This window comes from Alligator mississippiensis, chromosome 11, assembly GCF_030867095.1.
Source record: "Alligator mississippiensis isolate rAllMis1 chromosome 11, rAllMis1, whole genome shotgun sequence".
NCBI lineage: Eukaryota > Metazoa > Chordata > Crocodylia > Alligatoridae > Alligator > Alligator mississippiensis.
The window spans coordinates 56526257-56554003 of record NC_081834.1 but is presented as its reverse complement, the minus strand read 5'-3'; the positions used below and the strand labels follow the sequence as shown (position 1 = coordinate 56554003).

At 51.3% G+C, this 27747-nt stretch overlaps 1 protein-coding gene across 1 annotated transcript; it reads right to left on the bottom strand.

Annotated features, from left to right (window-relative positions):
- Nucleotides 1-380: 380 nt before the first annotated feature.
- LOC109286366 (E3 ubiquitin-protein ligase TRIM39-like) lies at nt 381-21143 on the bottom strand. Its single transcript, XM_019500391.2, is given in 6 exon segments — nt 381-479; nt 2414-2451; nt 5516-5910; nt 5912-5984; nt 15891-15911; nt 20858-21143. Coding segments are annotated over 6 exon segments (912 nt in total).
- Nucleotides 21144-27747: the final 6604 nt, after the last annotated feature.

The following is a 27747-nucleotide window of genomic DNA, read 5'->3' as shown; positions in this document are numbered from 1 at the left end:
TAGCAGAGAATTAGAAAAGCCCCTGCTGCTTCCCCATGGCCTGCCTGGGGTTACTAGGCTTCAAGGTGGCTCCTGCTAAACATCTGCAGTCTGTGCTCAGCTCCCCAAGTGGAGGCAAGCAGCGGGGCTGGAAATGTTGTTTTGAAGCCACCATTGGGCTGACCTCAGGTAACCAGGAGAGCCCCCACATCTGGATCCCTGGAGGAGGATGTTTGCGGAGGCCAGGAGTGTGAGGGCATGGGCCATGTGAGTGGTTGTTGCAGACATGAAACTATTGCCATCAGCTTTCTGATGTGGGCAGCTGATAGCCCCGTCCATCCCTCCCCTGTGCCCTGGCATGGCTGAACGGTCCAAAATCCTTGCAGCAAAGGGCAGAGGAGTCATTGGGTTCTGAGGAACCCCAAGAGACCAGGCTTAGGACTCTCTGGCTGCAGCTTCTTGGCATCTCTGAGCATTTTAGTCTGCTGGGAGGCCATGTCCTGTTTCACATATAGGGAATCTGAGACAGGGGCTGTGGGAAGGACTGCCCCAAAGCCACCCAGGGAGTGAATGGCAGAGCCAGGGATGGAGCCTGCGAGCTTTCCCCGCAATCCTGTGCTTGGAGCATGTGGCCTTGTATCAGTGCCTCAGAGCTAATGGTGCCCAGCCTCCCCTGGAGGTGACAGGCTGCATCCAGGAGGGCTTGGTGTGATCCCTCCCGGGCAGCACCGGGCACAGTTCGAGTTGTCTGCCTTGTCTCTGGGACTCAGGGGGCTGCTGTGTGGAGGATGGCAGGGGGTCTCCAGCACCTTGGGATCCCAAAGCGGGATGAAGAAGCACCCTCCATCCAACTGCCCCATCCCTGTGCTCAGGACCCTGTGCTGTGCTCCCTTGCAGGATATCGCTGTTTTTGCCAAATACCAGTGGCTCTTCAATGAGTGTAAAGTGGTCTTGCAGAGAAGTTGTGTCCTGACAAAGCATCTGTAAGACCAGGGGGAAACCCTGCTTGATCTGGAGCTGTGTCTGAGTCCTGCAACAGCTCCAGAAAGTGGTGAGGATGATAGGACCATGGCCTTGCCCAGCGCTTCTTGGGGTGGGTGGGTATGAGGGCCTGCTAAGGGATGGGAAATGGGATCTTGGCCTGCGCAGGTGTTACTACATGTGAGAGGCTGTTTGTCTCTCGGGCGATTTCATATGTGGAAGTGTAGGGTTGGGACCTTGGACTGTGTGTGTGTGTGCCTCTTGCGGGCTAAGATCAAGTGTGGGGGCAACTGAACCCCTAGACCTCTGGCCTTGGGCCTGTAGTATGCCTGCCAAAGGATTCGGGAACATCTGAAGTCCTAGGGTGATAGGACGGGCATGAACAGCGCGTGCCTCTGGCATCTGGGGGGGCACAGCGGCACTGTCAGCAGTGGGGGAGGGAGTGGCGAATGCCAACTGGGGGTTGGCGACCACCCACAGGCATCACCAGCAGCATCAGCCTTTTTGCAGGGGGTGCATCACCATGCTCAGGGGATGCAAATGCACCCACGTGCACCCCCTACACATTGCCCCAAGGACGGGGATAAAGGACACTTGCCGGAAGTAGTGCCATACGTAGTATTTGGAACAATTGAGTTTCTGCCTCCTAAATAACTATGGTTTATGGAACGATTGAGTTCTGCTCAATTGATATGATTTAGAACTGATTTTGCTTATTTGACCTGGAATACGAAATATAATTATTAAAAAAAAAAGTGTGTGCGCAGATGTGTCTGGTAGCATGTGAGCACTAGTGACAAGAGCGTGCACATACATGTGGTGGTGGCAGTGAGTGAGTGTGTGATCCTGTGATGGTGGTTGGTGTGTGTGTGCACACACATGTACATTGTGGACAGGACTGTGTACACCCCTGTATCAGTGGTGACGTGGTGCAGCCTCGGTTTTTGAGCAGGACCCAACTGACTGTGCATGTGCATGTAAGGCCCAGTAACGTGAAAGCCTGCTCCCCTGTGTCACAGTTGCTGCCTAGTTGATTTTCTCTGTGCCCGCACAGGCAGCACTGAAGGAAGCGAGCTGTTGCTTACAGACACTTCTACATCTCTGAAGTAATTAGTCTATAGGGTGCCTTATGATTCTGATAGGAGGTCACCCCTGCTCCCACCAGCGGAGCAAAGGAAAATCTCAAACTCAGCTTCCCCATTGCAAACCTGCCACGCTAGGTATTCCGGGAACTGTCGTTCTACCTGATGGCCATATTGAAAATGGACCAGGAGAGGAAATCCCAGACATTCAGTTTACATTTAAAAAACCCATCCGGACACAGCAGAGGGATGGGGCTGTTGCACTGCATCAGGCAGCCTGGCCACAGCCCCCTTCCCCCTCCTTCCACCCGGGCAGCATCTCCTGGCCACTCAGCCCCTGCGAGCACTGTCACTGGCCCTGTGCTGCCCACCTGGCCATGCAGTTCCCCACTGCCCTCAGAGCCAACCCCTACCCCTCCTACCCTGCAGCAGCTCCAGCCTCCGCCCCCGCCCCCTGCCCTGCCCAGATGTCAGGGATCGTGCTTTACTCAGCTTCTGGGAGCAGGGAGAGGGTGAACTGAGCTAGATTGGTATTTGGCTCCCCTGCTGGAATTTGCAGGGAATTTCACACTGGACTTAATTCGTTTGAAAGCCTGTGCCGTGTAAACACAAACGTCATGCACCAAAATTACCCGGGTTCAATTTTTTAAAGCTTGTTAAATTGATGAGGATTAAACATGATGGCATGTACAAACACCCACGAAGAGAAACAGCAGCTCATGGGACACAACTGGGCTGGGAGTTTCCTATTTCCTGCCGTTGTTCTTCATCATCGCTGATTGAGTCTAAAAAATCCTGTTTGCCTGGAGCGCCAACCTGGCAACCTCCCCCACTACCCTAGTGCAAACACGTCCTGCTCTGGGAACAAGATGATATTAGAAATTAATTAAATGGTTTATAAGTGGATTAGAAAGCATCTCAAAGATAGAAACCGAAGAGGGAGTATAAATGCTTCCTTTTTCAGATGGGAAGAATTAAACACTGGGGTACCCCAGAGATCTGCGGTGGGCCCAGTGCTGTTTAACATATTCATAAGTGGTTTGGAAAAGGGGGTGAGTAAAGAGGTGGCCAAATTTGCAGATGACAAACTTATTCAAAGCAGTAAAAAATAAGGTGGACTGTGAGGAACTGCAGAAGGGTCCGATGCCATCGAGTGACTGGGCAATTAAATGGCAGGCAAAATCCATTGTAGATACGTGTAAAGTGATGCATTTGGGCACAAGTAACACAAGTTATACCTACACTATGACAGGCTCTTCATTAGATGTTACCACACAAGGACAAGATCTGGGAGCACATTATTTCACCTCTGACTGGTTCATGTACCAATGCAGACCAGTGTTGTTTCACCTCTCCTCTCCTGTCTCTGTCCATTCTGCCTTTCCTGTCCTTTCTCCTCTCTGTTCCTATTCTGCTTCCCTTCTTCTCCCTGCTGCTTTTTCTCTACTTATAAATACTCTTTCATTTACTTTCCCTTTCCATCTCAGCCCCTCCTATTTATTCCCAGAAGTTGGTGGATTTACTTGAAAACACATGATGCAGTCAGGAATCAGTCCAAAGCCCAAATATGGGGGGGAAAGTCAGCAGAAGACAGGAGCTCAGCTCCAGGATGACACACAGAGGAGGAGGCCACCTGTCCATCTGCCCTGAGCTCCTGATGGAGCCAGTGACCATAGAGCGGGGACAACTTCTGCCAAGCTGGCACCACCCAGCACTGCGAGGAACGTGCCCATGTCTCAGGTGACACCTTCCCCTGTGCCAGCTGCAGAGCAGGGGTGCTGAGAGGGAGCTTCTGGCCCAACACCCACCTGAGAAACCTGGTGGTGAAGATTAAGCAGCAGAAGTTGAAACCAGGAAAGGAGCAAATGCAATGACAGGTCCCCAAGTTCACCTAGCGCTGGACAGGTGCTTTTGCACCAGCTTGGCCCCTGCCACTGCTCTGTATACCTGGGTGTGTTGTATCACACTTTCAACAGACCACTTGTTCCTCATTGGATTTTCCTAGATCAGTGGTGTTTCCTACCATGAAATGGCCAGCAGCCTCTGTGATGGGAAGCCCTGTGTGACTGCAGTGAGCCTGGGACTGCGCAGATGACACAGACGACTTCTCCACCCTCCACACAGAAGAGCTTGACTTTATCCTGGTGCTTCTGACACTGATTTCCCAGTTGCTCCTTTTCTGGTGGAGTTCAACCCAGAAGTGACCAGGGAGAGGGAATGGGGAAAGGCCAGGAGGTGAATCTGGATCTGGAAAAAGCAAAAAGAACACCTAAATCAAAAGTTGCAGCGCCTACACAAGCCAGCGCCTTGGGGTTGGGAGGTGAGGAAGGCCATTGAAAACCAGATCAGGGCCTGATACAGGTAACAAGCCAGGAAGAAGGTCTACCTGACCTGGGACCCCTGGGTGGAGGAGGGGGAGGAGAGGTCTGCTTATTTTATCAAGATAAAGGAAACCAAGAAGAAAGCCATGACCAACCTGGTAGGCAGAGCAGGGTGGAGCACTGGTCGAGTGAGGGGATGCTGCAGAGAGGTAGTTCCTTGTGTTAGTCTGAAGTGAGGCAGGAGGCAGGATAGAGATGCACCTTATAGATGCAGGCTCATGGGCCTGATCTGGCCTGCAGAGCCAAGTCATCCATCCCCACAGGTCCAGAAATTGGGCGATGGGGGAATTTTTGGACTTGAGGGGAGCCCCATGTAGTAGCAGAAACAAGTGGAGGACTGAGGCATCTGCCCTGGGCTCCAACCTCAAGGGCAGGAGCTGAAAAAATAGAAGCTGCTGCATTGCCAGTGGCACAGCCAGTGACGCTGTCCCCACCTGCCACCCCCCGCCGCACCACCCAGGCACTCCAGTACCCAGCGTGCTCAGGCATCATGTTACATGTTCTGAGTGCGGGGCTATTTGCCCAGTCCAACAACACACTCATACCCAGATGTGATGCGTGACCCTGGACTCACACACCAGAAAGGTTGAGCACCACCGGACTCACTGAATTTGAGATGCATCAGCTTTCAGGAGCAAGAGGTCATCTCATGCAATGCTATGGAAGGATGTGGAGAACAGGCTGTATAACACAGAGGTTTTATTTAATATAAAAGATAGGGACTGGAAGTTGAGAGAGGCAAAGCAGTAAAGTGATAAATCCCTGGGGACAGCAGTGATCTGTACGTGAAGGATGAGAATTTAGAGATGGTCCCTTCCAACAGGCAGGGTGTGAGTGTGGGGGTTGGGAAATGCACCCTGGGGTCCAGGCCAGTAGCAGGATCCAGGCAGAAACATGTCTTGTGACTGGGAGACCCCAGCTCTGTCCCGCCACCCACCCCCACCTGGAAGCATCTGAGGGGCTTGCAGTCTGGCCGGGCAGAGAGGGGACAGTCTGTGCCACCTATCACGGCAGTGATGGGTATTCCCTCAGAGCTGGGCTGGAACCAGAATCAGGGGACCTGCATTGGTGCCCCATCATTGTCACAAGGACTGAAGAAAGGGCGCAGGGTCCCAGAGAAGGAGTCAGTGAAAGTGAAGAGATGGGACCTGTCCGTCACATTGTAAAACGAGACCTCGCCCAGCTCATAGACCAGGAAAACCCCCACCCGCCTCGGCTGCACACTCACGGGGAGGGAGGTCCTGGGGGTGGTGTTGGCCATATATCTCCCATCCCACAGCCACACGGTCCAGTATCCATTGCTGGGTGACAGTATGACCTGTCCCTTCCTGCGCACAGACTCCCTGCACACACCCAGGTCCCAGCTCATCTTGTCTCCCACCTCCACCTCCCAGTAGTGCCTCCTGCCCATGAACCCCTCAGAGCCCAGGACACTGGGAGAAGGATCAAATCTCTCAGGGATGCCAGGCAGATCCTGTCGTGTGTCTGTGTCTCACACATTTCTAATTCTCAGACAGGACAAGTTTGGGATGTGCCGTGTTTGGGTCCAGGGTCATGTCCACTGGGGAGAGAGTCACAGGTCAGAGCCGGGGCAGGCGGGTCCCAGGGATCACAGCGAATTCTCTGCATCCCAGGAATTGCTGGTCAGCCCCTGTCTGTGAAATCACCATCGCCCCAAGGGGAAGTGGGGAGAACAGGAAACAGCCCCAGGGGTAGAGTGACACGTCCCCACAGGCCTCTTTATCCCCTGGGGCAGAGTGGCAGAGGAGAGGGCAGGTGCCAGGGGGTGGGGGAGGTCAAGTCTGGGAAGGGAGAGGGGCATGAGAAGACATCATGACACCAGGTCCCTGCCCTGCCCCTCCCACCCCCCCAGCCGGGCTGCTCTGCCCTGGGGGAACAGCTGTGGGGGAGAGGGGACAAGATGAGCAGTCTCCAAACCCATGAAATGGTGTCTACTGGGAAAGGGGTGAGGAGGGGCAGGCAGTGAGGCTGAGAGGGATGGGGCTGGCAGGGATTGGGGTGGGAGATGGCAGGGGGAGCAGAGGGGCCCGGAGAGTAGCCTGCACTGGGAGAAGGGGATGGCAGGGATGAGAAGAGAGGGCAGGGCCCAGGGGGTCCCTGGGGTCTGGTTCACTTGGTTTGCTGCTCACAGCAGATTGGTGCCTGTCCCTACCCACCCCAGGCTGAGCTGCTGTGTCCCAGCTGGGACCCTCCATGTCCCCAGCCCTGAGGACACAGAGCTGCAGCCAGGGCAGCCCCACTGCCAGCTCCTCCCTCACGGTCCAGCCCAGCCCAGCCCAGGGGAGGGCTGTGCATGCGGATGGGGTCACTGTGGGGGGAGGGCGGGTAGAAGGGCACCTCAACAATTAAGTTGAAAATGAAGACTCAGCTTCAACCTGACCTCTCTGCCCAGAGCAGTTAGGTCCTTGGGAACCACAAGCTGCACAGACCTGCTCCAGCTCCATCTGCACTTCCCCTGCATGTATAATGCTCCCAGAAACTGGTTTAGAAACACCTGTGCCTTCATCCTGCCTTGGTTTCAACATCCAGTCAGAGGCAGAACCAGGGCAGGGTTGAGGGATCCCTGCAGGGCTGGGCTCTCACATCCCAGTCTGGCTGCAAACTGGCACAAGACAGGCCCTCCCCAATGGTCAGCCTGGCTCCAAGCTCATCTGACCCACACAGGGATGGTGACAGCTCTGCACGGCTGGGCATGTGCATGCCTATTTGTCCACCTTTAAAAGTGTGGGCCCAGCCCACCAAGTCATGTGTTAGCCTCCCTTAAGCAGGGAGGCTACAGAAAAAGGGGGCAATTGAATTCTTGGGGCAAAGGATGAAAAACAGGGATGGAAGTCAAAGGTTCATAACAAGTGTACCAAGTGGGGACACAGAGTACAGCACACCAGACAGCACCCACCAGCCCTCAAACGTGTCCAAGGAGCCAGCAGACACTGCCCAGTGGCAGTCTGCTTAGAGACAGGAATGGATCAGGGAAAGGAAAACAACACCACATTCCTCAGGGACCCTCCCAGCCAGAGCCTCCTTTCTGGTCAAGGGCACGGCCAGGACCAGGGCCAGGAGGAGGTTGACCAGGAAGACCTCGGCCTTGGTGGGGTCGTTGTTGGGGAATGCATAAATAAAAAGGCATGGGGATAGTGTAGCCAGAAACTCAGTAAGAGGTTCCAGAGGAGGAGGCACAGGGGGCTGGGCATAGATTCATAGAGTCATAGATGCTAGGGTCAGAAGGGACCTCAATAGATCATCGAGTCCGACCCCCTGCATAGGCAGGAAAGAGTGCTGGGTTTAGATGACCCCAGCTAGACGCTTATCTAACCTCCTCTTGAAGACCCCCAGGGTAGGGGAGAGCACCACCTCCCTTGGGAGCCCGTTCCAGACCTTGGCCACTCCAACTGTGAAGAAGTTCTTCCTAATGTCCAATCTAAATCTGCTCTCTGCTAGCTTATGGCCATTGTTTCTTGTAACCCCCGGGGACGCCTTGGTGAATAAGAACTCACCAATTCCCTTCTGTGCCCCCGTGATGAACTTATAGGCAGCCACAAGGTCGCCTCTCAACCTTCTCTTGCTGAGGCTGAAAAGGTCCAATTTTTCTAGTCTCTCCTCGTAGGGCTTGGTCTGCAGGCCCTTAACCATACGAGTGGCCCTTCTCTGAACCCTCTCCAGGTTATCCGCATCCTTCTTGAATTGCGGCGCCCAGAGGGATGTACATGGATGTGAGCAGTGGGACACAACAGGTTTCCCTGCACAGCCTGCTGTAGGTGAGAGTCTCCAGGCCATGCCACACAGCTGACCCAGGTCATCAAAGGCCCAAACCTGAGGAACTAACCCTTCCACACCCAGACCTGGCTCTCCCAGCTCAGGGTAAGAGCAGCTGTCTGGGGTCACCTCTGTCGGGGCTGGGGATGGACTGGTTGCTGGTTTGCACCATCACGGACAGGGAGCAACAGGGAGCCTGTCTGGAACCTGCCACCTGGGTGCGTGTCTGTTGCTGCCTGGAGGAGCTGGAGCCTGGCTGGTGTCTGCACTCTCTGGGCAACCCCAGGCCTGGCTGAGGTTGCTGCTGCCCTCCCTGCTGCCTCAGGGAAGGAGCCATGAAGCCTCCTCCTGGAGGGAGGGAGCTGAAGTGGCAGAAGCCACGGCCCAAAGCCCAGGCAGGGCAGAGACCTGAGCAAGAGCTGCCATAGACAGGCAAAGGGAACAGCTGGGCCCAGACTGGGCTGCAGCCAGGGAGGGGTGTGTGCCAGGGAGAGAGCCCAGAGGTGCCAGGAGGAAGCAGAAGGCAGGGAGGGACACACTGGTGGCATGGCTGGGAGAAGCAGCCCAGGGGCAGCACATCCTAGGGGCTGAGTGTGTCTGGAAAGGAGCTGGGAACAGGAACCATGGACCGGCCTCCTACTGCCTCATCCACCAGCGCTCAGGACCCCATGGACAGGATGGAGCCAAGGCAATCCCTGTGGTAGCTCTGGGCTCGGTGGGGATTCTCTGTTAGTAATAATGCAGACCCCCTCCCCTGCCCCTGTAGCCTGAGAGAGACACAGGGGGTATTGTCTTTGGCTTGGTCTAGGCTGGGAAGAAGGCAGCATCTCAGTGTGCTTCCTTGTCCCTGCCCAGCCTGGCCTGGGGCGGACCTAGTGTGATACCTGCTGGATGCTCTGATCCAGACATGGAGGGAAGAAATCGCCTCAGATGCTTCTCAGGCACTTAGGAAATGGGCAGAGCAGAGAGCAGAGGGAGAGAGCAGTGTTCGGTCTGAAGTGAGCTCTGAAGAGGACCTCAGCCGGACAGCCCACTGCCATTCCCTCTCCCCACCCTGTCACGGTACCAGGATGGGGGTGCTCAGGCTACGTGCTGGGACCCAGAGGGTGGGACCCACACCTTGCAGCTAGGATGCTCTTTGTGACCCTGGGCAGGTCTCCAGAGCTCCCTGAGCCTCAGCTGGAAAGAGGGGGTCACGGGCTGTTCTTGTCCTTTAGATTAGTACCCACCAGGCAGGGCAGGGGTCATCTCCCACCCCTTGTCCCTGCAGCTCTAAGCACAGCAGGGCCTGGTCTCAGCTGGCATCTCCTTGCACTGCTGGACAAACAGCCACGCACTGAGGGCCAGATCCTGCCAACCACCCTGATACTGAGCAGCACCTCGCTTCTCACACCACACACAGTCATGGTGCCAGCTCCTGGCAGGAGTCTGATGTGGAGTTTGAGCTTCTGCAGTGCCCTGTGCACTGCAGACAGAGCCGGCCCATCCTAACCTACAGAGCCAGTGGCCAGAGGGGGCCCTGCAGTCAAGGGTCTGTGCCCCGCTGCCCCCCCCCCCCCCGGCGCCATGTTTAAAGAGCTCAATGCAGGCAGGGAGGAGGAGTTCCCAGTCCTGCTTCCACCCCAGCTCCAGCCCCAGCCCACATTTTTGATTTTTCAATGGATCAGGAGCCCTCAGAACTATATCTTACAGGGGGCCCCAAAAACTTGTGTGCCAGTCCTGACTGCAAGGGCTCACACAGCAGCCTGCCCCTTCCCTGCTTCCTTCTCCAGGATGCAGCCAGACCCCTGGCAGCTGAGCAGGGAGAGCCAGGGCTCTGGGTCCTGGAGAAGAGACACAGCTCCTCTTTCCCATGGAGGGGACCTTACAAGTTCTGGTAGGCGAGGCCCTGTTCCTCACCCCAGCAACTCCTGGGGGTGTCTAGCTCTCCCCTGTCCTCCATCTGGTACCTGCCACTGCTTCACACACGGAGAGAGGAGCGTATCCAGCAGACACAGCCAGGGCTGGGGTCAGCACGGACCAGCTCATCACCTCACTCGCAGGAGTCAGCAGAGCTGCCAGGGAGGGCAGATGTACCAGGGTCTGATGGCCTCAGAGCTTCCTGCAGGACCCCTGGACCAGCCTGGCCTGGGGCGGACCTAGTGTGATACCTGCTGGATGCTCTGTAAGGAATGGTCTGTCTCCTTGCATGTGTAATCTGCTAGGCAGCACCCCTGGGAGTCAAGAGGCAGTGGGGGGAGCCGGGGCCAGGTGGCCCTGAGGAAATGGTGGCCTCACTCACCTGCATGTCTTTGGGCTCTGGCGAGTGCTGAAAAAGACACAAAGCAGAGTTCAGACAAACACGTACAACTCCCAAGAGACATAGATTGGTGAGCAAGACATTGCAGAGACCAAAATGAGGACTTACCCAGTTCTGGCAGAGTCCCGAGGAAGAACAGAGGGAGAGAAAATAAAAACAGATCAGTCAGTAGCCTTAATCCTCACTGACAAACTTGCTCCTGGGCTACATACAACCAGTGCTGGCTTCAGGAGGAATGTTGCCTGGGTGCAGAAGGCAGGATCGAATCCCCAGTCCACAGTTAGGGCCTCTACAGCACCTGCCCTGTGACAGCCTCCCACCGCCAGCCCTAGAAGGCAGTGGGGCTGCCCCTGTGGGGGTCACTCATGGGTGCAAGGGAGGCAGAACTGGACAAAGACCCTCCCCCTGCTCCAGCCCCTTTGTGCAGATGCAGCAGACAGGCTGGAGCTGGCCCTGACTGCACAGGTGAGCAGTGCCTGGGCACAGGTAGGGCTCAGCTGGCACAGAGCAATGTAACCAGCACCTGTGCAAGCTGCCATCTGCTACTCTGGGGTGGGTGTCAGGGCAGAGATTGTGCTGGGGTAGATCAGGGTACTCCCCTCCGAAAGGACCACATTCAACTGGAGTTGGTCAGAACAACCCCTGGGACAATCTGTGAACCAGAGACCATGACTGGCTCCTGCTCATCCCCTCCCCTCATTCCTCTGGTTGGGAAGAATCTGGGCTCAGCTCAAAGGTCTCTCAGGGATCTCTCCCTCCAGGAAGTGATTCTGTGATTGAGGTGATGCTGGGAGTGAGCTCAAGTGGTGCTGAGGGCCTGCAGTTTTTGTGTGCTTCCATTGGAGCAGAGGATATTCAGCTCTTCACAGGGTTGGGCACCAGCAGTGAGCTGGGGCATCTCTCTTGGAGCCCTGGATTAGACAAGAACATTGTTATAGACGTTGCTGTACCATGAATGCTGCTCTGTCCCTATGCTTTGACTTCCAGGGACAAGGCTTCTCTCAGCCCATCCCTGATCAGGGATCTTGGCCAGTCATTAAGGGTTCGTATACATGTAAGCAGAGCCTGCTCCAACACACTATAAATCCAGCGTGTTTAATCGAGTCTGCTGGAGCACGAAAATTGATGTGTTCTGGCAGCCTTCCACATCACGTGTATCAGCATTGCCGTGTGGTTCCACACTGAAAAAACAGCAGCATGGCACTTTGAAGTAAAACAGGTTCGATGAGCTTCAGTTCAAAGCATCCCAAGGCCATTTTTTCACTGTAGGGATGCTGATACATGTGATGTCCAGGCACTTTTAATTAGTGCGACTCAGCACCACATCCCATACCACCTGTAAAAATTCCCTAAGTGTTTAAGAGCCTCCTTGAGGTGGGAGAAGCTTGGGACATTGGGCCAGATGGTGGCAAAAGAGAACCGTCTGGCCCAGCTCTCAGGGGAGAGCACAAACTCCGAACAAAAAGGCCGTGGTGCTGGAAGAGGACAAACAGGCTGGCAGAGACACAGAAGAGCCTGGGCCAGACCCAGGCACGCCTGGACAGGAAGGTGAGGTCACATCTGGCATGGTGGAGGGTCTTGGTTTAGTTGTGGGACTAGACAAGTTCAGGAAACCTGAGTTGAAGAGCCCCGTGGTTCAGAAGAAAGTCATGAGCTGCAAAAAGGGATCCCAGATCAAGCAGGGCTGATCTATACTGCAGCAGCCTGTGTGCACCCTTCCCCCTGAGACACCTGCCTCAATGCAGACACAGAAGCTCAACTCTGAGTGTTTTCTGGAGGAGGAAGCAGTCTTGGTCCCAGGGGGGAGGAAGCCAGAGTGGGGGTCTCAGTTCTCAGGAGTTGGGGTAAGACAGATCCCACATCCTGGCCTCTGCTGTGGCCTCATGGAGCTGTCACTGGCTCTGCTGGTGAAGGTCCAGTGGGGGATCAAACTGATCTACCAGAGCACAAGGGCCTGACCCTGTATGTGCCGCATGGGGAAGGCAACAGGGGCATAGGGCCCAGGCCTGTCCTATGGAGGGCACTGGGACTTAGGGGTGGGGCCAGGGCTTCCCCAGGATGAGGCCCCATTCCTACAGAACTGTCCTGTTACAAGTCCTCTCTGAAGGGGAAGGGGGTGGCGGGGTCAGGGTGTTTTCAATGATGTCGGTATCAGTAGAGCCAGTAAAAGTGTGCTTACCTCCCAGTTTCCTGTATCTTGCTGCAAAGTGAGAAAAAAAAATTAATGTGGAGCCACACAGATTCCCTGGCCCCATCCCAGACAAGGGCAACAGCCCATCAGACAGTACAGAAGCTGGGAGCAGGTTGGCATCCAGGGGTTAAAGTCAGAAGTACTCAAGCAGCAAGGATTTGGGGGCTGTAGGGTGATATCTTTTATTAGATGAACTGCACAGCTGGGATTAAGGAGGCCTGAAGAAGAATGCCTTGTGTTCAATAGAAGTCTAACTCAATCCCAGCTATGCAGTCAGTCCAATAAAAACTGTCAGCCCCCAAATGTGTTGCCTCTTGCATAACTCCTGGACCATCGCAGCTACAACATCATGCTAACATCACTGAGAACAGAAGTCTACACAGACCTAGACAACATTGGTTCAGGTCCTCTGTGCAAGGCCTGTCTGCATGTGCCTGTGCTCTCCTTGTCCCTTAGCCCTGAAGGAGTACAGGGCTCCCCAGAATGCTGTCACCTTGGTGGGTTCAGGCCCTGCGTAAGCCTTGAGGAACGCAGTCTGAGGGATCCATCCTGGTCCCAGGGGTGCGGCTGTACAGTGGGAGGTCCCAGGACTCTGAGGAGGATGCAAAACAGAATCTGAACCTCCTGCAGTGCTTAAAGCTCCTCAGCTGGAGGTAACGACTGGGGCCAACATGGCAGTCGGAGGAGCAGGATAGTTCTAGGGGGAAGCGAGGAAGGCATTTTCTCTTGTTTCCAGACTATAGGGCCCCTGGTCATTATCAGTGACAGTGCCCCAACTTTTGGTGGCAGGGGAAGGGGTGACAACTTGGCCTCTACCCAGACCACACAGATCTAACACTAGCTCCATTGGAGAATGTCCAGCAGGGGATTTACCAGCCCCATGACAGCATGTGGCTCTCACCCTGCTGTGCTGAGTGGGGATGGCAACAGGGGTCACAGGGCCCAGGACTGCCCCTAGCAGCACTGCAAACATGGGTGGGACCTTGGAGCGCACTCAAGGTTGGGCCCATTCATACAGAATTGTCCTTGTCAGGAGGCCTCTCTGGAGATGGGGAGGGACACATGGTTGTTTTCAATGAGGGCAGACGGTCCGTGAAACCAGTACATGGCACTTACTTTCCATTGCCCTGTACTGCTCTGGAAAGGGAGAAGGAACACGGATGAATGCAGAGCCCAAGAAATTCCCTGGCCCCATCCCAAATCAGAGCAGCATTGCACTGCCTGCCAATACTGAAACTGAGATCAAGCTGCTATCTAGATAACAAGTATGTGAGCACCAAGGACTTCTTGGAGCTGGTGAGATATCTTTTACTGAGGAACTGCACAGCTGGGATAGAGCAGACCCAAAGAAGATTGCCTTGTTTTCAATAACTTGTCTAACTCAGTCCCAGCTATGCAGTCAGTCCAATAGGAGATATCAGCATGAAATTGCTCACCTCTCATGTAACTTCTGGACCATCATGGATACAACATCAGACCAAGGACAGATGTCAAAACAGAACTAGACAATGTGGATTTGCATCCTCTTTGCAAGGACTGTCTGTGTACTCCCATGCTCTCCATGTTGCATGATCCTGAAGGAGTATAGGACTCCCCAGGAGGCTGTCACCTTGGTGGGCTCTGGGGAAAAGTCGTGTTTAGTGCTAGAGGGTTGGAGTCCGGAGGGTCTGTCCTGGTCCCAGTGGTGAGGCAGCAGAGTGTGAGGTCCCAGCTCTCAGAAGAGGATGCTAGACACAGAACCTGCACCCCATGCAGATGCCCAGAGCCCCTGAGCTGGAGGTAATGGCTGGGGGCCAACATGGCAGTCAGGTGAGCAGGATGGTTCTAGGGGGAAGTGTAGAGGATATTTTCCCTTGTTTCCAGACTACAGGGCCCCTGGTATATATCATTATGTAGCACATCGGGATTCCAGGGGTTGCCATCATGCCCTCTGGTGGCTCCACAACTGTTCTCTGCTCTGCCCCTAGTGTCCCTGCCCTCCTGTCTCACCCGCCATGCCTACAGGTAATAATATAATTAAAAGGGAGGCTTCCCACAGGCTTTCATGTGTGCCCCAATTCTAGCTGAAACCCATGGGGTTCACAGGCACCCTACTGGTCTCTACTATGCCCTCAGGTGTAGTAGGCCCTCTCAGCCCCAGGCTCCTGGCTGTGCTTCTCTTGACTGTGCCACTCTGGGGCACCTACAGCCTTAAGGCCTCATTGCATGGCTCTATTCCTTCCCTACACCATGCCACAAGCCTCACAGGTCTTGCTGTATCCCTACTCTCCTGCTGTGGCTTTGATCTCCTCAGCCACCACCCCTTTCCTCTTGGCCCTCTACCCTGGGCCCGCTGTATTGGACTCGGTTCTGTATTGGACGAGCACTAGCTCTGGTGTAGCATTTCCAGGCTCCTGGCCCCTGTGTTAAAGCACCCCTCTCAGGTGTTGGGCCCCTTGCCCTGCCAGGCACTGTGGCCTCATGGTCTGCCTCATTTCAGAAGCAACACTTGCTTGGGCTCTGAGCCTGCCTCTGGCAGATGTCCAGATGATCACGTGCTCCACGAGCACCAACAGGACCTCTGTATTCTACCCCTTACAGTAGCTCCTACCCCTGGGGCTTGCAGAGATAGACTAGCTGACCAGCTCAGGCCCTGGGCATTCATGCCTCTCAGGGCTCTGCCCCCTTCCAGTCAGGATGCTGCCCTGGGCTGCCGGCACACCCTGATTAATTGGCCTCACTGCCCAGTTTCTATGGTGCTCTGCCGCTGCTGAGCCCTGCCTGCCCTGCAGTGCTCCTGTGCTGGCTGCTTCTCTCTTAAAGGAACAGACAGCCCCAGGCTCTCACTTACACAGTGACAATGACCAAACGTTTGGTGGCAGGGGATGGGGCCCACACCTTCGCCTTTGCCCAGGCACCACAGCTCTGACCCAGCTTTGCTGCGGCGTGTCCAGCAGGGGATTTACCAGCCCCATAACAGCACATGGATCTGACCCTGCTTGTGCTGTGTGGGGAAGGTAACAGGGATCACAGGGCCCAGGACTGCCCCCAGCAGGCACTGCAAGCTTGGGTGGGGTCCTTGGAACGCACTCAAGGTTGGGCCTATTCATATACAACTGTCTTTGTTAGGAGGCCTCTCTGGGGTTGGGGAGGGACATGTGGTTGGTTTTCTGGGTATTTTCAATGCGGGTAAGGGATCAGTGAAGCCAGTAAAGGTCACTTACTTTCCATTTCCTTGTACTTCCCTGTGAAGGGAGAAAGAACACGGTTGAATGCAGAGACCAAGAAATTCTCTGGTCCCATATAGGCAGCATCTCCCTGTCTGTCAATACAGAAACTGGGAGTAGGCTGCCATCTAGACAACAAGTCAGCACCAAAGGGACGCCTTGAGATGTTGGACACCTTCAAGCCAGCTGGTTCTGATAGATTGTACCCCAGAGAGTTTAAGGAGCTGGCAGGAGTCATAGCTCAGCCACTGGCAGAAATATTTGAAAACTCATGGCACTCAGGTGAAGTACCTGAAGATGGGAAGAAGGCCAATGTGGTGCCTATCTTCAAGAAAGGGAGGAAAGTAGATCCAGGGAGCTACAGGCCAATAAACTTGACCTCAATCCCTGGAAATATTCTTGAAAAAATTATCAAAGACATCATTCTTGACAAACTGGCTGATGGCAACATCCTGAGGGATAGCTAGCACAGGTTTGTTACGGGTAAGTCTTGCCTGACAAATCTTATCTCCTTCTATGGCCAGGTGACATATCACCTGGGCAAGGGAGAAGAGATTGACATAATATACCTGGACTTTAAAAAAGCCTTTGATCTGGTGTCCCATGATCTCCTCATGGAAAAATTGGCCAACTGTGGCCTCAGCTACATCTCAGTTTGATGGCTGGGGAATTGGCTCCAAGGCTGGACCCAGAGAGTAGTAGTCAATGTAAGTGAATCATCATGGTGCTCCATGACCAGTGGTATCCCCCAAGGCTTTGTCCTTAGACCTGTCCTCTTTAACGTCTTTATTAACAGTGTGGACATTGGTGTCAGAAGTGGATTGGCCAAGTTCACCAATGACACTAAACTTTGGGGTAGAGCGTCCACGCCCAAGGATAGACTGTTGATCCAGGCTGACTTGGATAGGCTTGGAAAGTGTGTGGTGAGGGTGGCGGGGATATAAACCAACAAATGCAACGTACTCTACCTCAGGAAAAAAAAGCCCTCAGCACGCTTATAGGCTCAGCAGTGCTATGATCACTAGCACTAAGGCCGAAAAAGACACGGGGGTCATGATTGACTACAAGATGAACATAAGCCACCAATGCAATGCTGCAGCTGGTAAAGCAAACAAAACTCTTCCTTGCATCCATGCTTCTCAAGCAAATCCCAGGATGTTATCCTCCCACTGTACTTGGCCTTGGTGAGGCTACAGCTGGAGTAATGCATCCAATTCTGGGCTCCACAATTCAAGAAGGACGTGGACAAACTTGAGAGAGTCCAGGGGAGAGCCACATGCATAATCAGAGGGCAAGAGAATAGGTCTTATGATGAGAGGCTGAGAACCATGGGACTCTTCAGCCTGGAAAAGCGCAAGCTCAGCAGTGACCTAGTGGCAGCCTATGAATATATCAGGGGTGTGCATCATGATCTGGGGGGAACCTCTCTTCACCAGAGTGCCCCAAAAGGTGACAAGGTCCAACCATCACAAACTGCTCCAAGACCGTTTTAGGCTGGACATAAGGAAAAACTTCTTTACTGTCTGAGCCTCCAAGGCCTGGAATAGACCCCCCGAGAGATGTTGCAGGCACCTACTCTGGGCTCCTTTAAGAAACGTTCAGACACTTATCTTGCTGGGATCCTTCGACCCTAGTTGACTTCCTGCCCCTCGGGCCGGGAGCTGGACCAGAAGATCTTCCAAGGTCCCTTTCAGCCCTAGTGTCTATGAAATCTATGAAGGGCTTTTTGGAGCTGGGGAGATATTTTTTATTGGTGGACTGCACAGCTGGGATAGCATAGACCTGAAGAAGAATGCCTTGTGTTCAATAACGTGATCCCAGCTATGCAGTTGGTCCAATAAAAGATATCACCACAAAATTGCTCACCTCTCACCTAACTCCTAGACCACCAGAGATACAACATCACTCTGAGGACAGATGCCAACACAGATCTAGACAATGTGGGTTTACATCCTCTCTGCAAGGCCTGTCTGTGTGCTCCTGTGCTCTCCCTGTCACGTGGTCCTGAAGGAGTATAGGATTCCCCATGAGGCTGCCACCTTGTTGGGCTCTGGTGAAAGGCTGTTCTTAGTGCTAGAGGGTTGGAGTCTGAAGGGTCCGTCCTGGTCCCAGTGGTGAGGCAGCAGAGTGTGAGCTCCCAGCTCTCAGAAGAGGATGCTAGACACAGAACCTGCACCCCATGCAGGTGCCCAGAGCCCCTGAGCTGGAGGTGATGGCTGGGGGCCAACATGGCAGTCAGGTGAACAGGATGGTTCTAGGGGGAAGTGAAGAGGGCAGTTTCCCTTGTTTCCAGACTATGGGGTCCCTGGTCATTATCAGTATGTAGCCCATTGGGGCCCCAGGGGTGGCCGTGATATCCCCTGGTGGCTTTGCCCATAGATGCCTTCCCTACTGAATCATCCACCATGTCCAGATGTAAGAATATGATTAAAAGGGAGGCTTCGCACAGGCTTTCATGTGTGCCCCAATTCTAGCTGAACCCCACTGGGGCTCCCAGGCACCCTACTGGTCTCTACTATGCCCCCAGGTTTAGTGGGCCCTCTGAGGCACTAGCTCTGGTGTAGCATTTCCAGGTTCCTGGCCCCTGTGTGAAAGTACCCCTCTCAGGTGCTGGTCCCCTGGCCCTGCCAGGCTCTGTGGCCTCATGGTCTGCCTTGTTCCAGATGCAATCTTTGCTCAGGCCTTGAGCCTGCCCCTGGCAGACGTCCAGATGATCACGTGCTTCACGAGCACCAATGGGACCTCCGTATTCTACCCCTTACAGTCCCAACCCAACCGCCAGTGCTAAACCACAACCCAAACAATAAGCCCCCATGCTATAAAATAAACACAAGGGGAAGTTGCTCACTGCCCTTTAAAAGGGAAAACTTTCCCTCACCTCTTGCCAAGGTTATCTCCCACCCCTAAGCATATCCGTGTGAGTTCCTGCAGCCTCAGTAGTGCACTCTCCTCCTGTCCCAGCCAGGAGCTCCTACCCCTGGGGCTTGCAGGGATAGACTTGCTTGCCAGTTCAGGCCCTGGGCTTTCATGCCTCCAAGGGCTCTGCCCTCTTCCAGTCAGGATGCTACCCTGGGTTGCCTTCAGACCCTGATTAATTGACCTCACTGCCCAGTTTCTATGGTGCCCTGCAGCTGCTAAGCCCTGCCTGCCCTGCAGTGCTTCTGTGTTGGATGCTGCTCTCTTAAAGGAACAGACATCCCCAGGCTCTCATTACACAGAGACTGTGACAGTGACCCAATGTTTGGTGGCAGGGGAAGGGGCCCACACCTTGGCCTTTGCACAGACCGCACATCTCTGACACTGGCTCTGCTGTGGAGTGTCCAGCAGGGGATTTACCAGCCCCATGATAGCACATGAGTCTGACCCTGCTTGTGCTGTGTGGGGAAGGCAACAGGGGTCACTGGGCCCAGGATTGCCCCCAGCAGGCATTATGAATGTGGGTGGGGTCCTTGGAGACACTCAAGGTTCGGCCCATTCATACATAACTGTCCTTGTTAGGAGGCCTCTCTGGAGTTGGGGAGGGACATGTGGTTGGTTTTCTGGGTGTTTTCAATGTGGGCAGGGGATCAGTGAACCCAGTAAAGGGCACTCACCTTCTGTTTCCTTTTACTGCCCTATAAAAGGAGAAAGAACAAGAATGAATGCAGAGCCCAGGACATTCCATGGTCCCATCCAAGACAAGGGAAGATCTCTCTCTGGCACCCACTTGCTGCCACTCCCCCTGCCTTTAACTGCCATTTCCTTGCTTTCCTGCCTGCTGTTGTCTGCTCCAGCACCACGTGGCTCCCGGCTACATGACTGTAACTGCAGGACTCAGCAAGAGCCGGCTCAGCCTGGCCTCTGAGATTCCTGCTGTGGTGGAGGGAAGCAGGAACAGCCCCAGCATTCCAGACCAGAAGCCTCTGCTAGGCCAGAAACCTGTACCAGGGCTGGGTGGGCCTTGCTGCTAGGTCCTGCTGCCAGCTTCCCCTGACTTCTATCATCTTTGACAGGCATCCAGGAGCAGATAAATAGTAATTTTTTTAACTTTTTAGGGTCCCTATGGGTCAGATAAAATGGCCTGGTGGGCCAGATCCAGCCCACAGGCCATTTTTTCCCCACCCCTGTCCTCGGTGCAGCTAAAAAGGAACACATTTGTTGGGATAAATATATTCAAGATGCAGCCAGGAGGGAACGAAGAGTGAAAGGACTTTCCATTTACCTCCCACCCTTTTTACCATGCAGACTGGGCAATGAGCACTAGAAAAGTGGATGATTTTTTCTAGAAATTAACACTTTTATCAGTGAGCAAGAAGAGTTAACAAAACCAGACACTCCTGTGGCCACACCTTTCTTAATAACTAAGTAAAAGGGATAAAATACCCTTTCCCCACATCTCAGGAAAAATTCAGACCTGCAGCATTTCTAATTGTTTGTGCCATTGGCCTGAAATACCCAGCACAACAAATAAGTGCTCCATGAATCATGTCTATAGAGTGCAAAACACCCTTTCCTGGGTTGTCCAGGGTTGTGAATTCTCACAGCCTCTAATGGGAACCCCATGGCCAGCCTGGACAATTCCAACACAAGGGCCTGCAACAGGAGCAAACCAGATGATTTACACTTTCATGATGAGTCAGAGGTGAGAGGGACCAGTCTCCTGAGAGAGAATTGGAAGAAAGAAAGGAGGAAGGCCTTAAAAGCGAGAATGCATAGTTCATCAGATAACTTAGGAGGGAACCTTACTGGCAACTGCTGGAGCTTCGGAGCTCTTTCAGTGGCTGGAGTAAATGAAGTAACCCAAGACCAGCCCTATGAGCCACAACCCACATGGGTGACCCCTTAAAAAGAAAAACCATCCCAGAGCCCAAAGGGCCTTTTGTACCCCCTTTCCTGGGCCCAGTCTCCCTGGGAACTGGCCCACCCGGCAGGCCCCATGCTGGGCCAGGCCAGCCCTGCAGCAGCGCAGCTTCCCTTGTCCCTACCTGGGGCTGGGGCGTGCTTAAGGCTGCTGGTAGCACCCGTGTCCTGTGGGAGCTGGAAGCGCTCCACCAGTTCAAGGTGGGGGATCTGCTCCAGCATCTTCCGGGCCATGACCAGGGCCCTGTTGGTGTAGTGCTGCACCATGAATTTGGCGATGTTTTGGCGTGAGGCATCATCCAGGTCCCCTTGTGGGATCTGCGGCTTGAGGGCCGGGTCTTTCAGGAAGAATTTGAACTTCATGAACTCCTCCTCTTCCAGCTCCTGCAGGACCTGCAGCAGCAGCTGCATGGCCATGACAGGTCCTCAACCCCTGGGCACCAGAACCAGTCATGGGAATTAACTAGTTAATTAACTCATTAAAAAGTTAAAAATGTAAAGAAATTGCAAACTTTTAACTTTAACTAGTTTTGAAAAAAAAAAAGGTTAACTTTAACTTTTTTTAAAGTTAAAAGTTTTAAAAAATTGAAATCCGGCTTTCCCAGAATGTTTCCTGACACAGCCACTCTATAAGTTACATGTGGACAAGCCAATAAAGCTACTCCAACTTTAACTCTAGATGAAACAGTATTAAAACTTTTAAATTGCTTTTAAAATAGCTCCAAATGGTGTGTGTGTGTGTGTGTTTTGTCTATAATCAGCCCATTATAGTTCATCCAGATTAACTTTCATACACTGCTCTACCCAAGGGTATGCTGACACATAGGGAGGAGGCTGTCCTACTCCCACTGTAAACCAGATAGCACTTGAGCACAGAACCAGGTCCTAGTGGACCGCAATATCAAGGTATCTGTGGAAACAGATCTTAGGGGAGTATTGCAGCAGTCTGAGCTCACTATGATCTATACCTTCTGCAAGGAGATGTGCTCAGCTTGGTTCCTTTCCTCATAAAAATACAAGTCTGGTTTAGACAACAAAAGTAAATAATATGGGTGGTGGATGTCCCCGGAATTATGTTTTTAGTACTAAATCAGTGGTTGACTCTTCATCAAAATCACTTGATTAGACCACATACATTTATAATGCATCAATGTTAGCAGAAGAAAGGCCCTTCTCATTTTAGACAATGCACCAGGACATCCTAGAGAAGGGCCTTGTTGGACAGATTGTTCTCAGCACAATATTTCTCAACTGCAGGACAAAAATAATCCCTGAACCAAGGCTGAAAGATTGACACTGTCACTCAGGCCTTCTTGTTAGACATCCAAGTGACTGGCAGACTGCTTTTTAAAATACCCCTTGAGAGCCCTGGGATTTTATGAGTGGTATACAAGCAACAGTTTCAGTTTAAAATCCCCTGCAGTATTAGCACCAAGCAATAAAGTAAGTTGATCCTTGCACACCTTAAAACCTGACATCAACTACTCGTCCCTGGAAATGTAAGTCCTAGCAGGCATCTTCTTTCAGAACAGGCCTGTCTTGTCAACACTAAAGACTTGTTGAAGAGTATTATCCCCCTCCTCAATGATTTCCGCAAGTTCAGTTTTATAGCTGGATATCCAGGGGTCAAAAAAACTGTGGGGAAAAAAAACAACTGTTGCAATGCACACTCAGGTAGCACACCTTTGCAAAGCAGAGAACACCAGACTATGTGGTATGCGGTGCTACAAATGTTTGCAACACTATATATTGCATGATCGTGCTCATCTGGACACACCCAATATGTCCAGTTTCCACTTCCAGTGACTGGTTCCTCTTCTGAGCTTGTCCTCTGAAGCAAAGATCCCTTTACCAAAGTTTTGTTCCCCATTTGGACATGAACAGAGGGTGATCAAGACACCCTTCAGCCGTCTCTTGGTAATGCTCTTTTTCATTGAACTCCTGGTGCTACACACCACGACGTATGCTTTCTGGTCTTTTCTTGTCAGGCGTCTCTGTGAACTGAACTGTCTCCAACATTTCAGCGTCATTCCTGATGTGTGGCAATCAGGGGTGTGTTGACGCTTCCTCTGTACTGTGGAAGAAATGAAACTTCGTGTTGTGGTTGTATCAGAATTGGCAGAGCCATCTTGGTTTATTTAAAGCTATCCAAGTGATCACAAGGAGGGTTCTCAAAGGAGCTCTGACCTCTACAAGTTTACAAGTGTATTTATACTTTAGACAGCAGGAAAAGATGCAGGGTTCAGACAAAGCAACCTTGAGAGAAACAGAAAGATGTTGATCATTCATTTGTCACACGTAAGCAGTTTACTTATTCAGAAAAAAAACACACTGTGTTTTGGGAACAGTTATCAGCTTCTGGTTTGGGGGAAAGGAGGAGGTTAACATCTGCACACAGAACTTAATATATCAAGACAAAACAAGACATGAAGGTTTTTTCTTATCTTAGAACATTTTGAAACACATAGCATCAGCATCAGCATCTTTTTCTCTTCTCTTTCTCTCTCTTTGTCTCTCCTCTTAGTCAAGTAAGATGTCTGGTGAAACTTATTTCCACATTCCCCACTTTTGGGCCTTTTTTGGCCCAACATGTTAGATATTTATAGCCATGAGCCTTTTAACTTCTAATTTTTCTCTCTCTTTACCTTTTCACTATTTTAGCATACATATCACAAAAGTCGGTCCAATTAAGGGATAAAGCAATCATGGACATCCCTGTCATTGTACTAGGAGGCAAGTGGGAACATACCCAGCATTTAGAAACATTTAAATCCTTTGCATATTGATAAGACAGTTGAGGAAAAGTGTTTTGGTGAGCATGCCAGTGTGGGAGTGATCTTTTTGACCTGCTTTGAAGTCTAGTCTGATTTACAAAGCTTCTTTTAGCTGGTGAGCCTTTAATTTCATATAAGATGATCCAAAAGGAAAGACTGAGAAGTACCCAAGTCATGACTAACCAACCCCACCTCAGGAACCAGGAACTAGGTAGAGGCCTTTTTCCTTTCCTGAAGGGCATAGTAGTGTCGTTGGGGTATGTTTTCTTTGCTCTGTAGTGGCAAATTCTCTTTGCCAGTAGGCACTTGACTTACTTCTGGTCTTGAGCTCTCCTGTTGGCAGGCACTAGGCTCACTACCAGTCTGTGGAGGCTGATTACAAGGTTGATATGGAGGAGACTCTGGGTTTAATGGGGCTGTTGTTTTCTTATTGTGTGAAGCATGGATCCACGGTTGGAGTCCTTGACACTTTATTGCAGTGTTGGTTGTCAGGAGTACCTGGAATGGGCCTTTCCAGTGGGGTTCCAGCGATGACTCCGGTTGATGGACTTTTACACGGACCCAGTCACCAGGCAGGATGGATTGGCATGGCTCATCTGGTTCCTTGGGGAGAGTTGCTTGTATCTGTGAATGAAAAGCCTTAACACACTTCATTAGTGCCGTACAGTAGTCTAGAATAGTATCATCAAGTAAATATATATCGCAAAAGTGGGAGGCAACAGGTGGTGAAGCAGAGAGCCTCATGGGTCTTCCCATCAGGATTTCATGTGGGCTAAGTTCAGTCCTTCAGCTGACAGTAGATCTCATACTCATAAGGGCTATGGGAAGTGCATCTGGCCATTTCAAGTGAGTTTCAGCACAAATTTTGGCCAGTTTGTTTTTTAAAACGCCATTTTGGCGTTCCACTAGGCCCGAGGCCTGTGGATGGTACGGGCAAAGAAAGTTCTGCTGGATTTGCAGGACATTGCAGACTTCTTTCATTATCTGCCCAGTAAAATGAGTTCCCCTATTAGAGTTTATGGATAAAGGAATACCAAACCTTGGAATTGTCTCTGAGCAACTTTTTGCTCACAGTGATGGTATCAGCTTTTGCACATGGGTAGGCTTCTACCCATCCAGAAAACATACATACAATCACAAGAACATATTCATAAGAACAACATTTCTGCATCTGAATAAAATCTATTTGTAAATGAACAAACAGCCCCCAAGGTGGGGGATGTGCTGCTTTTTTTGTTTTTACAGGCTTTTCCACATTATGGGCGTGACAAATAGGGCAGGTATGACAATATTGTTGAGCCACAGATGGAAAAGTTGGAGCAAACAATGAAGCTTAACAGCTTCTATCATCCCCCTTTGCTTATGTGGGCTACGCTGTGGTGTATGCAAGCAAGATAGGGAAGAAGGACCGTTGGGGCAACCGGGCGGCTATCTGGGGAGCACCACAAATGGTCAGGGTGTAGCAAACACCCAGCCAGTCTCCACGTATATTTTTCTGGTTCTGGAGCCTGATCTTGGAGAAAGGCAACGTCATGAAGACTTGCCAATGGAGACTGGTTAGTCGAGATAGACAAAAACACAGGTGTAGCCTGAGGAGTGGAAATAGCCACAGCTTTGGCAGCGGAGTCTGCCAGAGCATTCCCACATGTAACATCATCATAAGGTTTCTGGTGAGCTTCGCATTTAATAATAGCAACAGCAGAAGGTAACTGTAAAGCATTTAACAAGGCATTTACGTATGAACCATTACTAATTATGGCACCTCCTAACATGAGGAAGCCTCTTTGCTTCCAAAGTTAACCATAATCATGTACAATACCAAAGGCATAGCAACAATTAGTGTAAATATTAACAGAGGTTTCAGAGGCTAGGGTGCAAGCCCTGGTAAGGGCCACAAACTCAGCAACTTGAGTTGAATACACACTAGGCAAGTGATGGCTTTCTATAACATCATATTGGGGACATACTGCATATCCTGCAACAAAAGAACTTTTTGAGTTTCTTTGACATGATCCATCAACATAAAATACTAGATTTGGGTTTTGCAAGGGGGTGTCCTTTAGATCAGTGCGGGGCATTGTTAGGTGGGCAGTAACAGCAATACAATCATGGGGTTCACCATCTGAAGCAGTAGGCAACAGGGAGGCAGGGTTTAAAACAGGGCATCTAGTTAAAGTAATATTTCCAGCGGAAAGAAGCAAAATGTCATACTTAGTCAATCTAGCATTTGAAAGGTGTTGAGTTTTAGTTTTTAGTAAAAGGGCTGCTACAGCGTGTGGGACAGCAACAGTAAGGGGAGAACCTAATACAAGGGTACAGGACAGTTCAACAGTAATAGCAGCTGCAGCTACAGCACAAAGACATGGAGGAAGTCCAGCTGCAACTGGGTCAAAAGCAGAGCTACAATAAGCAATGGGACGGTGCTTGTCTCCATGTGCTTGAGTGAGCACAGGAAATGCAAATCCATCTTTTTCATGACAAAAAAGAATAAAGGGTTTAGTATGATCAGGAAGGCCTAGGGTAGGAGCTTGTGACAGAGCTTGTTTAATAGAGGCAAAAGTGGCTTCGGCTTCTGAAGTCCAGGGCAAAGGCTCAGGGGAATTAATAGGAGTCAGGTTTTGCAGTGACTTGACTATAGAGGCATAGCCAAGTATCCACTAGCAGCAGTAGCCAGCCATGCCTAGGAAAGTACGCATTTGGGACACAGTAGTTGGTCTAAGGATTTTAAGAATAACTTCTATCCTGGAAGAAGAAAGCAGTTGTTCTCCAGCGGAAATATCATGACCCAAATAGAGGACACGAGGGAGACAAAGTTGTAGCTTTTCTTTAGATGCCTTATGGCATTTTAGGGCAAGAGAGGTGAGGAGAGTTAAAGAATCAGCTTTACAGGCTTTAAGGGAGGTAGATGCTAAGAGAAGATCATCAACATACTGCACAAGCACAGAATTTTCTTTAAATATTATGTTATCTAAATCCTTCAGAATTTGAAAATAAAGAGAAGGGGATTCAGTATAGCCTTGGGGCAATCGAGTCCAGGTATACTGAAGTCCCTGATAGGTAAATGCAAAGAGAAACTGGCTATCAGGGTGTATAGGGATACAGAAAAATGCAGAACACAAGTCAACAACAGTCAAATAACAGGCATTAGGAGGAATACAGGACAACATAGTGGCTGGATTTGGTACAACAGGAAAAGTAGGTAAAACTGCAGAATTTACTGCATGGAGGTCTTGTGCAATGCGATAGGTATTCTTTCCAGGTTTCTTTACAGGAAGAATAGGTGTATTACAAGGGCTCTTAGATGGAACAATGATACCTTGCTTCAAAATAACTGTTATAACAAGGCATTTCCCTTCTTCAGTGATTTCCCCTTTTGTCCTTACTGCTCTGGAAGGAAGGGAAGACAGATGCCGAATAGCTGGTGTAATATATCCAATATAACATGATCCTGACCAGTTGCCAGGCAACCAAAAATATGCAAAATCTCCGCAAATATAATAAGTTCCATTATATGCCAATCATTTCCTATTTTGAGCATGAGTACTATTTAAAATGATGGTTGGTGCCCATGCCGAACAGTTAAATGTTATCTTTCCATATCCCTTCATTTCAAGGCTCACATTATTGTTCATTGAAGAACAATCAATAATATAATTACAGGTACTAGTTCCTACCCATCTGGTACCATTATATTTATAACACAAAAGTCCAGGAACTTTTCTGGCTAACTGGATATGTGGAAATGGAGCAGGATCAGAAAAGGGAGGAAGACATTGGGAAAAAGTCTGATTTGACCAAAATCCTACAGCATTTACAATAGCAGAGGAGAGGGGGGCTGTAGAAAATTCTTCAGCTCGGAGAGTAGAGTGACTTGTGCCAGTGTTTACTAAACATTTTGTAGGAGTGCTATTTATTAAACAGGAAACAAAGGGATCCTCTTGATTAAGTGAGAGAAGCAGGGCTCTGATGATGTTATCATTCCTCAGGCTGTTCTAACACGAGGCTTCTTGATTTGGGACGGAAAATTGAGTGAGAGGAGGTGGTGGCTGGTTAAAGGTCATCCCCGGCTGGCCAGGCCGGTGAGGACATTGAGCCTTCCAGTGTCCTGGTTGGCCACAATAATAACAACTGTCGTTATTTTGGGACTGAAATTCTCCTCATCCCATCCCACGACCACGTCCCCTGCCTCTGAATTGTCCTCGATAGAAACCTCGGCTTCTATCTCTGCCTAAAGTTTGTAT